Raw genomic sequence first — 14,804 nt, 5'->3', positions numbered from 1 at the left:
AAAAAAAGAAACAAATTGTAGACAATTTAATTATTAATAAGATTGCTCTCTTTAAAAATCTTGATAAAGTTGATAGTTTTTAAGATAAATGATAAATAATGATTCAAGACACAGAGAGGCCGATGCAGCGCATGAGTAAGAGAGAGACGGCGATACTTAAAGGTAAGCGGCGCGTACTTGTGAGCGCGCGAAGTTAACAATTAAAAAACAGATATAAACAATGAAATTTTCTTAAATCTCTATTAACAATATTATTAACTATTGTATAGAGAATTGAAAAAAAAATATTACTTATATATTATTTTTTTTTTAAATATATTTTTCATGGGTCGAAAGTACCCAAATTTGAGATTTTTCAAACCTTAAAAAATTCATATCTTTGAAAATATTAACTTTATCGTGAAAAGTAATTGGACCTTTTTTATTGGTATTTCGATAAAAAATATAAAAAAAATTTGTCCGGTTGAAAAATAACAATTCCTTGCAATTGTTTAAACAATTTCGGTTTAAACAATATGGCACCGGGTTGCCCCATGGCAACATGCATTTATATCATCAGTAGGGCAATTTGAAGAGGATCACGTAAAAAAATTGAGGTGGAATAGTTTTCGGTACTCATGCGCCGATTCCTCCTGGACTATTCGGGATAAGCTGGAATTTGGAACTATCAAATCCGACTTTTCCTGGATATATATTCGTCTTATAGCTACGTTTTTTGCGTGATGTATCAATTGAAATTATTAAGTATTGCATCTTATCATGCCGATATTAGAAAGATAAGAGTGTTTTTTTTTTTAAATATCAGTAGGCTAAGTAATAAAGCTATAATTTTCTGTAAATATACTGAGCACTTAAATGAATGGACGAGTTTATAACAATTGCCACTTAAGAGGAGAAATTGCTAGTTTCCTGCCTATGAGCGGGACAAATGTCAACGTAACGACTGTAAGCGAGACAAATATTACGTCATTTGTTTCAAGATAGACGCTGGCCATCTTTTTTTATCGTTAGATATCTCTTTAGCGCCGGTTAAGCTTTATAGCTACATAGGGGTCAGCGTGTAGAGTACTGCAATGTCGTTTTGTAATAAACATTTAAAGGAAACTTCTTTCAAATAAAAAAGTAATGTTAAAATAAATCTTTTTGAGTATAACGTAAGAGATACTTCGGCAATATTGACGTGAGGTACAATTAAAATATTTAATCGGTTTTAACATTTGAGTTATTTTATGAAATATGATATGAGATTAAAATTATTGCGCTTTTCATTTCAATAATATCAATGGAAAATGAAAAGAAAAAGGTGAAAACAATAACTTTAACATTATATTGAATGGTGGTTGTGATATTAGCGAGCTAAGATTTAATTATTGAGTTTTATAATAACAACAACGATAAATTTAATATTGTTCTCAGAACTATCACACAACTATTTAATGAGAAAATTTAGTAAACAAATGACTTGGTGAAGAATGTGTCGCTTATATTGTGTGGTTTTAAAGTCTTGTGACTTACTTACTTCTAATACTTAACTATATTTACATGTCACTAACACGCGGCGCCATTATTAAATTGATCGTTATAATTCTTTCACTATAATATTACGTCTGTTTTACGACTTTGCATTTAATTCAAAAACCATAATTTATATGAAAGCTCTCGTAGCTCTGATCTTTAATGATCAAGCCAGAGAGTTGAATTTATTTCGAGTGCAAGTAGTCATTTCAAAACAACTTGTTATATTAGTTGTAAACATTTTCATAATATTATTAAAGAAGAAAAATTGAATATACATTCGGAACAACCATTTAAACATTCCCTTCATTATTTTTGTAAGCCAAAGGGTCGAGATTCGAGATGGGTTGAGAATGCAAAAGCGACTTATTATCCACAATTCTCAGAAAATTAAAGGAAAACATCGTGAGCGAGTTGCTATTTCTTATACCTAACCAATTTACTAGATCTGTGATATGATATCAATTCTGTCGGTGGGTTGTTTCTCCTTCACCCTACTGCTGTTAGCTTACTATTGATATCTAAAATCGTTTTATTATAAAATATGATGGAAAAATATCAAGCATTGGGATCAGGACATTGTTACTACTCATTAAATAAATAAATAAATAAATAAATAATATAGGACATTATTACACAAATCGACCTAGTCCCACAGTAAGCTCAATTAAGGCTTGTGTTGTGGGTACTAGGCGACGATAAATATAATATTTAATAAATACATATATAGATAACACCCAGACCCAAGAACAAATAATTGAGTTCATCACACAAATATTTGCCCTGACCGGGGATCGAACCCGGGACCGTCGGCTCAGTAGGCAGTTACTTTACCACTGCGCAAACCGCGTCGTCTAAACTATGTAGGTACATTAGTACATTAACTATGTACATAAACATAATGCATTTATTTACTTGTGGTTCGTCAATGCGTCTTTATATTTATAATTATTAAAAGTTGCCATTAAACCTCTGATTAAATAAATATACATGGTTTTGAAAATACATAAACTTAAAACTGTATGTGGAACTCACTAAATGAAAAAAATGATAAAAGTCTGGGTTACTAAAAGGTTACTAACTATTGCGTCAAACGCGCGGTTTTGTTTTACTATTTATGACTACCGTATAGAAGCCATATTCGTACCTCTTCTAAACCTATACTATTCTCACCTTATATTCTCACCATAGATAATATTCTCACCTCCCTGTATCTTCGCATCTTAAGAATTTGTAATAGAAATAATTGCGAAGATTTTCAAATCTAAATTTCGCTCTGAAACACTTAGAATAGAGAAAACCTTACTATAAGTACTAGACATAAAAGTGTTTGACTCCACGTAACCTTGCGCAGACAGGGTTATTTAATCTTTGTTTCATTATACAGTCCTCTGTCTTGCATGTCAGTGTCTAGAAAATGAGATCTTTCGTCCAATTGTGAGGATATTTCGTCTCGTTTCATTATTTTCGACGGGGTTTGCTCATTTGTGACATTGTCTATGCAAAAGCTGGAATTTCGAAATGAGTTTATATAAAATCTTAATGCGCATTGCGATGTTAATGAAACATTTTGAATTTATAGCCCAGTGTCTTTGTAACGTAAACATCGTTTATTAATTACTCTTTGAAAACCGCATACGAAATCCATACAAAACCACATTAAACTTCAACGTAAATTTCGCATTCGTTTATTTCATATTATGTATTGTATTCTATTTACCATTGTGAACAAGTTTATGCAGAAATATGCAGACCACATACATTTTTGCAATTTAGATTTGAGATTAATTCTCACACTTTGTTGATTTCAGGATTCTTCATCAGATTTTTACGTTTATTGTTCACCATTTACAGGTCTCTCATACCTATGGGAACTTTATGCGTAAAAAATGATTAAAACCCTTATTACACTAAAAGCCCACATAATCAGCTCGAATCATTCACTTTTAATAACATAATATAAAATCGTGGTAGAAAGAAAAGATGGGCTATAGAAAAGGATTACGCTGATTAATATTTAAACCAGATTTCGCCTAACAAATTGTGGCTGTATTTGTTGAATATAAATTAGTTTTCTGTTGGTAATAAAACAATTAATTTCTAAACACGGTTTAATTGACGTTTTCATCGCGCTCTGCCCATTCATAACACGGATTTATCCACAAACCTTAAATTGATTCCATTCACTGTATTTTATTACAACGAGACCTGAAACTCCCTGTATATTCATGTGCTCCTCATATTACGTATTTTATTGAGCATATTATCTTATTTGAGTGTGTGTATTTTAAATTTAACAATCCATATATTTTACGCGCAATTCGTTATTATCCCGATACATGATATTATGTACTTACATTATTTTTATTTTGCTTTTTGTTGAACGTTAATAAAATGTATGATGAGGTATTTATATGCATGCGAATTTTCTGATATTATGACTAATTGGCGTTACACCCAAACATACCATCTTTTTCCGCAACTTCAAAATTAACCAAACATTGTTATACATTGGATAATACTAATAAATAGATAAAAGATATTATTTAAAAGGTTATATAAAATCAAAACTTAAACTTGAACTGTACAATATAAAATATAAATTGCTCACCCATTCCCCAGAAGGCCGTAGCAAGGAAGGCCACGAAAATGCGGCCTCCCGTTGACAGCATAACCTCCATGCCACCTGTTATCCGATACGCGCTAAACGTCTCATATAGCACAATCACTTCTTTACCGTCGATGCTATAATCCCATCTATGTATCAAGCACTTTAACTGCAATAGTTCGCCACTCACACACGTACATCCTATTATGTTAATCCCTCGATGGTTTACCTGAAAGTAAAGAATATTGTAAATAATAACGTGTCAAGTGCTTATTTTATAAATAACAAAGAAAGCAATATGAAACAATAATTTTAAAATATATTACCTACACTTTAGAAGAGCACTAGTTCAATATAATGTATATAATCTACCTTTGATATATACAGTTTTAATTAAATATTCTTATAGATTAAACTCAAAATCAAATCCTAACTTTTATTGATGTTAACAACGAATAAGTACCTTCAATGAAAATAATAAGCTTTGTAAAACACTTTTAATAATTCTAAAACAAAATCCTTGCAAATACTCTCTTTGTGCAAGTCTCATAAGTATTCCGACAGGAAAAGTTTTTGTAACCACAATTCAAGTTTTTTCCGAAAGTTATGAAAAGTTTTTCCAATCGTTCTTTTGTAATAAATAACACCCTATTGTGAGTTGTAAACGTATTCCACATTGTGTCCAATAGTTCACAGATAGGTCCAAAAGTTATCAAATAAATGGCCGATATTATGAACATGAAACTTTTGACAAAAAGAGGGTAAAGTGCGTGACGGGCAATGCATAACGAAGGGATTTAGTTTTGGGGTGAACAATATTATATTTGTTTGTTTTATTTATTGTCTATATCGGTTCTTATTTGTACTTATTCTTGATTAGTAGCTCAAAACCAAACTATGTATTGGGTAGCCATTATAGCCAATATTGTCCGAAACATGAACAAACTACAAATATTTTGCAAAACTCGAACTAGAAGTAAATAATGTATAACTTTAACAGCATTAAATAAAATGTTCTATACAATCTAGGTTAGTTTTTGTTTATCCTCTAATATAAATATTTGTTCTCATCGAGTCTCTCACAGATGCAAATGCATTTATCTCCTTGATCGACAGACGCCTTCATGTTTATGTATAAGCCAACACAACGCTTACATAAATAGGGTCCAAATGTTTTGTTCTGTACAACAATCCTTCGGACTGCAACAGCCGGACTGTAAAGTTTCAGAGATGAAAGCGAGATGAGTTGCGTCCTGAGTTCCAGATGGCGCCGATCGCATCTGACCAATCTCGACGCGCTTTTGTTCTCTGTTTGAATTTTATGGACCACGGCCTTTCCCAGCTCTTATCATATTGACACAGACTACCGTTTAATCCTTCAATAGAACCGACCCCGTACCAATGCCTATAAGCCGTCAATCTAAGTAATTTAAATTATAATTGAATCATATCGAATAAAACACGAGGAGAATACCTTCAATTAACCTTCGATAAATCGTGGAAACAATTCATCTGTTCTAATATTATGTATATTAAATTAGTATTTCTTTGTTGGTTTAATTGAAATATAACCTTGCCACGTGTAAAATAAGGTGCTATAGGTATAGTTTTATAGTTTACTATCGCTATATTTGTTGTTTTTAATTTGATTAATTTAAGTTTCTTAGAACAATATCTGAAAAAATGTTGTGTGGTTTTATGAAACCACGGTAAAAGTGAAACTGTTCGAACGGTTCCGAACACTGCTTTGTGTAGCGCATGTCGCGTGACGGTCGGCTGCCGAGTAGATACCTACTCGGCAGCCGCGATACGTACGCGACATGCGCTACACAGACCAAAAAGTTTGAGACGATGTAATAAAAGTTTCACTTTAAAATAGGAAGGTTTTTCTTATATTTTTATAAAACTATAAAAGAAATAAGAACACACTTTTAAATATAATTTTACCTCACTAAGGACTTCGAAAACGTAAATCTCTCTGTAAATCGGATTATATAAACCAAAAACAGTTCTATTTGGTAATAGTGAAACAGTACAGAAGCTCTTTTTATAAGAATATTGAAGGCTGAAATAACCTTTGTATAGAATTATTAAATGGACTAGAAACGCTGTCTCATTATTTTCACACTGTTTTAAACAAATTACGGAAACTTCAGGCGTAAGCAACTCTCGCTTACGCAATCTCTCCTATTAATCTTTATAATTTAATATTTTTCATGTAGGAGGCCAATTTACATAATAATAAACGCTTTAACGAAATAAATTATTGCGAACAGAAATGTCTGAAATAAAAGGACGGCCTAAAAATAGTCTTAAACTGTAAAAATATAAAATTCCAAGATAATAATTATGCGCTTTTAAGCTCCGTTTCTTTAAAATATACAACTGTTTGGTAGTATTTCTAAAGGGAAAAATAGGCTGAGAACAAACGACATCCTCGTTAGCGATGTTTAAAATATTTACATTTGTGTCGAAAACACAATTATACATATTTACTATAATATAAACAATTCTGAATATCTATCAGATATGACAAAAGATTTCAGGTAAAATACACTTAATGTACATTTTTAATAGCCGTTTATTTTAATAAGCGTAAAAACTTTTCTATTTCTGAAGACACTGTAGAAAATCTACGTAATCTCCGATTATATAAATTGGTATAGTATTTTTACATTAATTGACCCACGCAATACTACCTACGTCTGCTCTCAAAATAAATATTTTTCACTTTTTCTAAACTATTGATCGTAGTGTGAGGTCTTAGAGCGTTGCTCGGTAAATGGACCAATAAGAAGGAATTTTCCAATTGATCGCATAGTTTATAAATTCAAAAAATACTTAAACTTCATCTTTATAATATTAGTATTGTTCCCACGTGCATGTTTAAATCTGCTCAATACCAGACCACAAATTTTATAACAGATAACGAAAGGCAGGCGTAAGGGGAAAACGCTTTTAGTTTATTAGCTCAAAAATCTTAGAAAGAACGTTGTTTACTTTGGTGCAAATTTCAGTTAAAGCATACGGAAATAGAGGCTGCCATATCATCTCATTAAAAATATGGGACACGGTGCGAAGCGCTCAGCAAAATGTGTTCCATTGCTCTTTGTGTTGTCTTCTTTTGTTCGTTGATCTACCGCAAGCGCGAAATAGTTACATTTGCGATATACTAAGACAAGTTCTAGCTATGGAGCGTGTATGTATGCTATACGAGTGTGGTCAACACTTCAGAGAGAGCGAAAGTTTTGCCATAGTCATACCATTGTTTTTATTGACAAAAGTCATCATAATAATTAATAACTTTTTGTTCATTCATTATAAAAAATAATATAATAAATATAACAAAATAGGTATGTCTTCATCATTTTAGCGAGTAGTAATATGTTACCTGTTTTAAAATAAAATTTTGTAGCTTATTTCTCTCTTTATACATTTACGCTACGAAATATAAGAAATACATATTTGGAAACTCATTTCCAAGAAATTTTAATTTATTAAAAGGTCTTACCAACGTATAAAAATACATATAAACAACATCGTTTGTCTTGTAAAGTTTAGCTCTACAATAAATTTGACTTAGCTTCATGTTCTTTCCATTTGTTCTGATAGACTTTTCTGTTCGTTAAATATAACATTAGTCTATTGTCTGACTGTTCTTATAATCGAACAGATTTACAAGAGCAAAAAATTATGTAAGAGCTTACTCTACTTTAAAAAAATTATATAGGTATCACAATTTGCTTAACATTTATGTAATTTTGAAATAGTAGATACGCGGGTAATAATTTCTATTCTAACAACTTTTACTAGTTACTACGTCATCAAAGGCTTACACGATAGCGAACTCAAATTAAAAAGCAAATAAAAAATATAAATGTACATGCAAGGTGAAAATTTCGTATTACAAGCAAGATACTCACGTCTGAGCACAATCAAGTGTAGCTCTTTTGTCTAAATAAAAAATTCCAGTACTATTTTACTTAAGCTATGAACTTAAATTTATTACAAAGTTTTATGTAGCTTTCATTTCGTTAATGGGCAGAGCAGCCTTTTTATTTGCTAAGCGATAACATAAAAATATCTACTTTGGTCTTCATTGATTTTTTATTAATGTTTCCATACGTGGTTAAATTAGCGTATTAAAAAACTCTTCTCAATAATACAGAACGACGAGTTATGCCAATGTTATTGCCAACATTATATTTTTTGCACTGATGCTAGTTTCAGAGCACATACAAATCCCCTTAAGTACCCCATTGTGTTCTAACCACAAAGTGTATGCATATTTTAGTAGACTCGGCCCTTTTGGTTAGCCTATTTTTCCATCATATTACTACTGACATATAATTTTGTACGCTACATTTATACAGTTTTTCACATTGCTTATAAAATTGTAGAAATTTCACTGAAGATATTTTTTTTTCTACTTCGTAATGGCTATTTTGATCGGTATGCGTTTAAAAAAATACCAATCAAGTTGCTATAAGAAAAAAAGGAAAATTTCGTATCCCATTCGATCGATGTCCACAAGAAATAATTAAGATTAAGCAATGTTTGATTAATTTTTATTTGAAGTAACTAAACATATTTAAAATAAAAATAAAAAAGTACATATTAACAGCATAAACATAGCATAAAGTTCGTGTTTCCACACCTACACCTCCATTTATCACCATTTCTTTTTCAGATAGTGCCCCAACGAATTTAGGCGCCTCTCCTGTATTTTTCATAGTACCTTCTGCCCTTTTTTATGAAATATTTACAGCGTATTCTCGACCATCAGGTTGTCTACAAGAGATCGCTGATTTAGCCACAACACATCAGGTTTTGCTAATTTTATTTGTATTTCTATGTGATTTGTACCTCGCAATATAGAGTTTTGATTAGATTTATTAGACTGATATAGTGATCTATCAACGCACAGCCCAAACCACTGGACGTATCGGGCTGAAATTTGGCATGCAGGTAGATGTTAGGACGTAGGCATCAGCTAAGAAAGGATTTCCCGAAATTCTTGCGGGAACGGGGAAAAACGGGGATGCACGTACAAAGTCGTGGGCGGAAGCTAGTTCTTATATAAGGCTAGTCTTGAGTGTCTTGATAAAGTATAAAAAATACGCTCGTATAATTGCTACAGTCTGATGACGATAATGGACGAATTTTCCTTATCTTTAGGAGCGTTGATGCGCGTAAGATAAAAAGTCTCCGTTTCCTAAAATCATTTCCAAAATATGTTTATTATTTAACTTAAAAATAACAATTCCATTTTTCCCTATCAATATTGTCGTATTTAAAAATAGCAATTCATTATTCCTTATAATAACTCAATATAATATTTTGATATTGTTATAATAAAATATAATTTTAGAATTCAGAAAACAACAATATTGTTTCAAATTAAAATGTAGTCACCGTTTATAAAATTTAATTTACGTTCTCTGCATACAATAAACAAGCATAAGCGCTGTTAACTACAAAATTTTACTGATAAGCCAATATTAGGATTATAGTGTAAAATTATCGGTTAATACCTTTATTATGTTATTATTATAATTCAAATCAAAGTAATTTGTAACTTTGTAAGTAAGAGATACCCCGTAGAAAACCAATCATGTAGACTGTCTCGCAAATGTACGAAGTTCTACGGTTAAGAAAACTTTCACTTTAGCTCGCGACTTCACTCACGTGATATTCGTGTAAAAAGCAATGCCAATACGTTCAGCCCATATTATGCCTGAATAACAAATGTGCACAGTAGTTTCGTATGTGAAATCTTCAGATACATCCAAACAAGCTGTTGGGTTTCTTAATATTAATAGGGGGACTTATAAATCGTGTACTTGATTTCGGGTTCTTTCAACTATCTTATATCGAATTGATAAGTAAATGTAAGCAATTTTTTACATAAATATTTAAAACATAGATATATATTTTATCCATCTACTTATTACTTCCTAAGCGTATTCACTTATATTTCTACGAATTCTATATTCTACGGACTACGAATAAAATATAATAGATATTATTTAGTATATCTACTACATTATATGTATAATTCGGAATGACCCGTTGCCGTTGCTCTAATGATTTACGTATGATCTTAGAACCGAGAGTTCCTAGTTTAAATCCCCGACAGAGATTAAACGTAGGATCTCTTACTATCCAAAAGGCAAAAGGGCATATCATACAAGACTTTGAACTTTCATAAATTAATAACGGAATGCAGAAAATCTCCTGCGTCGTGTTTTCGACTGTATTTTATGGCCCTATTATCAAGACTTACTAGGTACTCCCATAAATGGATTGAGCCCTATGCTGAATTGATATTATTCCAGCAGGGGATGGCAATAAATTGCAAAACTATTAAGATCGTTTCCACATTATCCGATTCGATATCGGTAATGTTGATTATGACCACATTATGACGATAACGTCGTGAACAGGTTGCGGTGTTACTGAAAAATCGCTGATATTCGATATCGGAGCGGACAGTCAGGAGAATAAAATTGGGTTCACATATCAAACATTTTACTATCGACCCGCCATATACCTACGCGTGTTTTGCGCGAAGCCTATTTGCATAAATAGGCAAACGGACAAAAACTACAACATTTATTTCGGATCAGAAGCCCTTTAATATTTAGAGGAAAGAGCTGATTTTTTAGGAGAATCAATGTGTATTCTTTATAAATTCATAATAATATACACTGATCATATATTAGCTCATACTGTAAAAGTAGCTAAATAAACCCAAATCAACTTATAAACAGGTTTTGTTGCAATACAGGAAACAAATTTTTTTATTACTTTCTAGTATAGCAATTTTTTACTGGATTTGTCAATAGACACGTTGGTACGAAAGTCTAGTGTATGTGGCACATCTGTGCCACAAACAATAGTATTGAACAATAAAAAACGCCCTAGCGGTATCAGAGAGAATGGCAGAACATTTTAACGAAATCAATTTGTACTATCAATATTGTTTTTATTCAACTGTACTGCCTTCTAACCAGGCCCCTAGAGACATGACTCGGTTGCTCTCTAGGAGTTACCGTCTGAAAATAAACTCAATATAAAGCATAAAACAATAAACAGTAAAATTATTTATTGATTGTTGAATTATTGAGAGTATAAGAAAAAGAACCCATTTTCCAATTACAATCTTGACTTGAATCTTTGTTAACTTTTGAACAAATCGTTGCCCCGGAAAAGTAATCGGCAAATTTTAAATCCACGAATAATTTATTATTGTTTGAAACCTAAATTTTAACCGAGTTGATTGAATCGGTTAATTGAAAATTATTTTTTGTCAATCTAAAGAATATTAAAAGGAGATAAATCGTAAAAGCTTATTTTGCTGATTTCATTTTTATCGCGTCTTTTTGTTAGCAAAAATGTTATTTGAATGTCCTGTTTGCTACTATTTATATTTTATAGCATCGATAACCAACTTGAAAACAAAAATTAATCGATAGATTTTTTATTGCTTCCAAAGTTTGGTAATAGAATATTACTACAAATGTATGTAATTCATTTGTAGTTTGTTAATATCGTTATTGTGGGCACTAAGAGACTTATTTAATTACTGGCTTTACTAAATGGCTTTTTAGTGATTTCTATTACCTACATACTTTAAGTACATTTTAAATCACATCTTCGTAAATTAAATAGCGTGCCTGCCTAGAAGAACAAGTAATAATTAAAATAAAACTGTTGGCTCGTCTTTAGTACGTTTACGTTTCGCTAGAGCGTTGATTTTTTTTTTAGTTATAGTTCTAAGTTTGTTAATTAATTTTGTAAAGTTTCAACTTGCGGAAACCATTACTTTTCAAGATATAATTTTTTGAAATTCAGAAAATTTGGTTATTAATTACGACGTTTTTGACAGCTGACGTTTCGTTCACTGTAATTAATGACTGATTCCTTTAATAAAATATGTGTTTTTACGGTTAATATAAAAGCGCAAATTAAACAATTATGTATTAAATCAAAAATATGATATAAATATGTATATTTTACTTTACAAATCTAATACGGTAAATATCAAATCTAAAAAAAAATTTATGCAATAACGAAACGTGAGCCCATTTTGTGTGGCGAGTGCCAAAAGCGACTTTAGGGTGATTCCCACTCAAACAAAAAAAACTACGTAGGTTAAAAACTATAAAACTTTTATCCTTAATATTCAAATAGGTAGCGAGGAGCGAAGCGACGAGCGTGTTAAGGTAGCATTCGGATCTGGGCGGTCGCGACCTGGCAGCCGCGGCCCTGCATTGTCGCTGCTGTGCGGCGCTGCCAGAAGCTTACGGATAACAGCGTCCGCGACCCGGGCAGCGACTGCCACGCGCGGTAGTCAAACAGCACTCAGTCAAAATAATAGTCAAATATACGAAAGCGAGAACTCCTGAAGAGACTGATAGAGGACGAAGAAGAGTATGATCAAATAATGTTGGTCTTACTATCATCAAAGAGGAATAAAATCGATTTATTTTATCATAACATTATCCTTATAGGTTTTGAGTCGAGGATCGTAAAGTGGTGGATTTTTAGCAATTAATTCAACTAAAAACTCGTCGTTTTCATCGGTAAACGTCGCCAGCAGCGCGACCGTACTGCTCCCGGAGCGGTCCGGCGGCGCTGCCAAAATCGCGAGCAGGTCGCGCCCCTCGGCCGCGCGGCTCGGTCGCTTGCGTCGGACACTATCGCATACAATTCCCTACGAAGCGGTACGGCGCGACCACGGTCGCGGCTGCGGGGCAGCGGCTGCCGGGTCGCGACCGCCCAGATCCGAATGCTACCTTTAGGTTAACTCTTGAACTGCCGCACGAGCCGAGCGAGCGAAGCGAGCGTGCCGCGGCAGCGGCCGGCGAGTGCCAGAAGCGACTTAAGGGCGATTCTCAAAATAATTTTCATTCTCGATTTTCACAAAAATACGCATTTTCGTAGAAAAAGAAAAGCAGTTTATTATGAAAATTCACTACCCGCTATCGATTAGACACCTCAAAATAATGAAATTCGGGGATCACGAGTCGTAGTGTTAGGTTGACATGAGAGCAGTCGACGTCGACTGCTCGTTTGTATGTATTTTATACTGGGCTGGTACTAGGTAGAAAACCTAGCACAATTGAACACATACGAATGGGTATGGTTAGAAAATTAATAGTATTCCTAACCTCAAAAACACATTTTACAAAAAAAAAAAAACTCGAAAACTATGTATTTCCGCAACTTCCCCCCTTCAGGGGGGGATATATAATCCCCCTCCCCTCCCCTCCCCTCCCCCTCAACCCCCAAAAAAAAAGTAATTATACTAAAGTCCTTCCACACTGTTTTTTAATCAACTTGGTGTTGTCGCAGTCTTGAGGTATTAATAAAATGAAAAAATATTTACATAAAAACCGTGCGCAGAATATAAAAATACATTAGCACGTTAAGCTTACAACTACAAAGACAAATAGGTACATCACAACGTAAACAAATAACATATATTTTTTTACATATAAATTGAATTGGAAATAATTAGAATAATCATTATTATTATTAATTTAAGATTTAATGATAACTCTATATAGGTATTTAAGAAACTCATCGTGCATCGATGTGAAATAATAATATTGATAAAAAAGAATTAAGAAAATTGTAAATTAACAAGCACTTTAAAATGCAAACTAAAAAAAATAACGTCATTCTTTTTATAAACACTCATACTCTACTTCAGTATTTTGAATAAGTAAAAATGAATTAAATTAAATGCTCACTTACCCATCTAGAGAGAAATTTATATTTTTAAACTCATTCATTAAAACTTGTCAATTATCAAACAAAAGTTTGCAAACTCCTATAAAACTGAGTGTAATCAAACACAAATGTTCCACTTCAAAGTCGTCGAGTGTCGTAGTATGTGTAATTACTAATTAAAAGCGAGGTCATTTACGCGATTGGCTTTTCGACAGGCGATTGACAAAGTCGAAGGGAGCGTGAATCGCGGCCGCGGCTGAAATTCGTTCAGCGCAGTCGGTCTCTCTTACGGCACTGGCTGGCCGCCTCCCGCGCGCACCGCGCCGCGCGCCGCGGCCTCCGTGCCGCCGCCCGCCCGGACGCTGCGAACTCCGCTACCGTAGCCAGCTAAGCCGAAGCTTTCCTAAATTGTGTGGCCTTAGTGAACATTAATTATCCCCAACTTAGTCTGATTAAACCTTGAGGAATTATCCGGATTGACAAAATTAACTTTTAACTTAGATTTATGTCATTTCAGGCGACGAGTATGCAAGCTGAGGGTCCCGAAGTTTAAGCACTTGTAGCCTACTTATGTAATCTTAATTGTTAATTTCTATAATAGAGTCGTTTAAGCGTTGTTGGCCTTTAAGTTTGTCTTGGTCAATTAAATAATCTGGAAACTTTTATGTGCTTTTATAATACAACAACAGATTACTAAATAGTTACGTACCTACCACTAGTTTTGTAAATACTGTAAAAAATAGAAATAAAGAATAAAAATATGTTCTTACGCTCAAGAGAATCGCGATAAACATTATGTATGCAATGTGCAGTTTACCTATACTTTTTTTATTGAGAAACGGTATTAAAATTTTATTTCTGCGGCAATTTTATACATCTGTGTAAAAAATGTAATTAAGAAGATGTTTAGTCACAATAATATAGGTACTACGTTTTGCAT

The 14,804-nt window shown here is 32.8% G+C and overlaps 1 protein-coding gene across 1 annotated transcript in view; it reads right to left on the bottom strand.

The window, feature by feature from the left end:
• Window positions 1-14,200, bottom strand: part of LOC149484707 (uncharacterized) — a 31,455-nt gene extending 17,255 nt beyond the window's left edge. The window contains exons 1-2 of the mRNA XM_089700894.1: window positions 13,889-14,200; window positions 4,127-4,352 (exon numbers count right to left, since the gene is read on the bottom strand). Coding sequence (XP_089557020.1) covers window positions 4,127-4,196 — 70 coding nt within the window. The 5' untranslated portion in view covers window positions 4,197-4,352; window positions 13,889-14,200. The remainder of the gene's footprint in view (window positions 1-4,126; window positions 4,353-13,888) is intronic.
• Window positions 14,201-14,804: the final 604 nt, after the last annotated feature.

The sequence above is a fragment of the Colias philodice genome, chromosome 11 (genome assembly GCF_061535455.1).
Source record: "Colias philodice isolate Cphi_HAF_F1 chromosome 11, ilColPhil1 Martin Lab GWU primary, whole genome shotgun sequence".
In the NCBI taxonomy this organism is placed as follows: Eukaryota; Metazoa; Arthropoda; class Insecta; order Lepidoptera; family Pieridae; genus Colias; species Colias philodice.
Note: the sequence above shows the minus strand (reverse complement) of the source record. Positions and strands in the feature narration are given on the sequence as shown.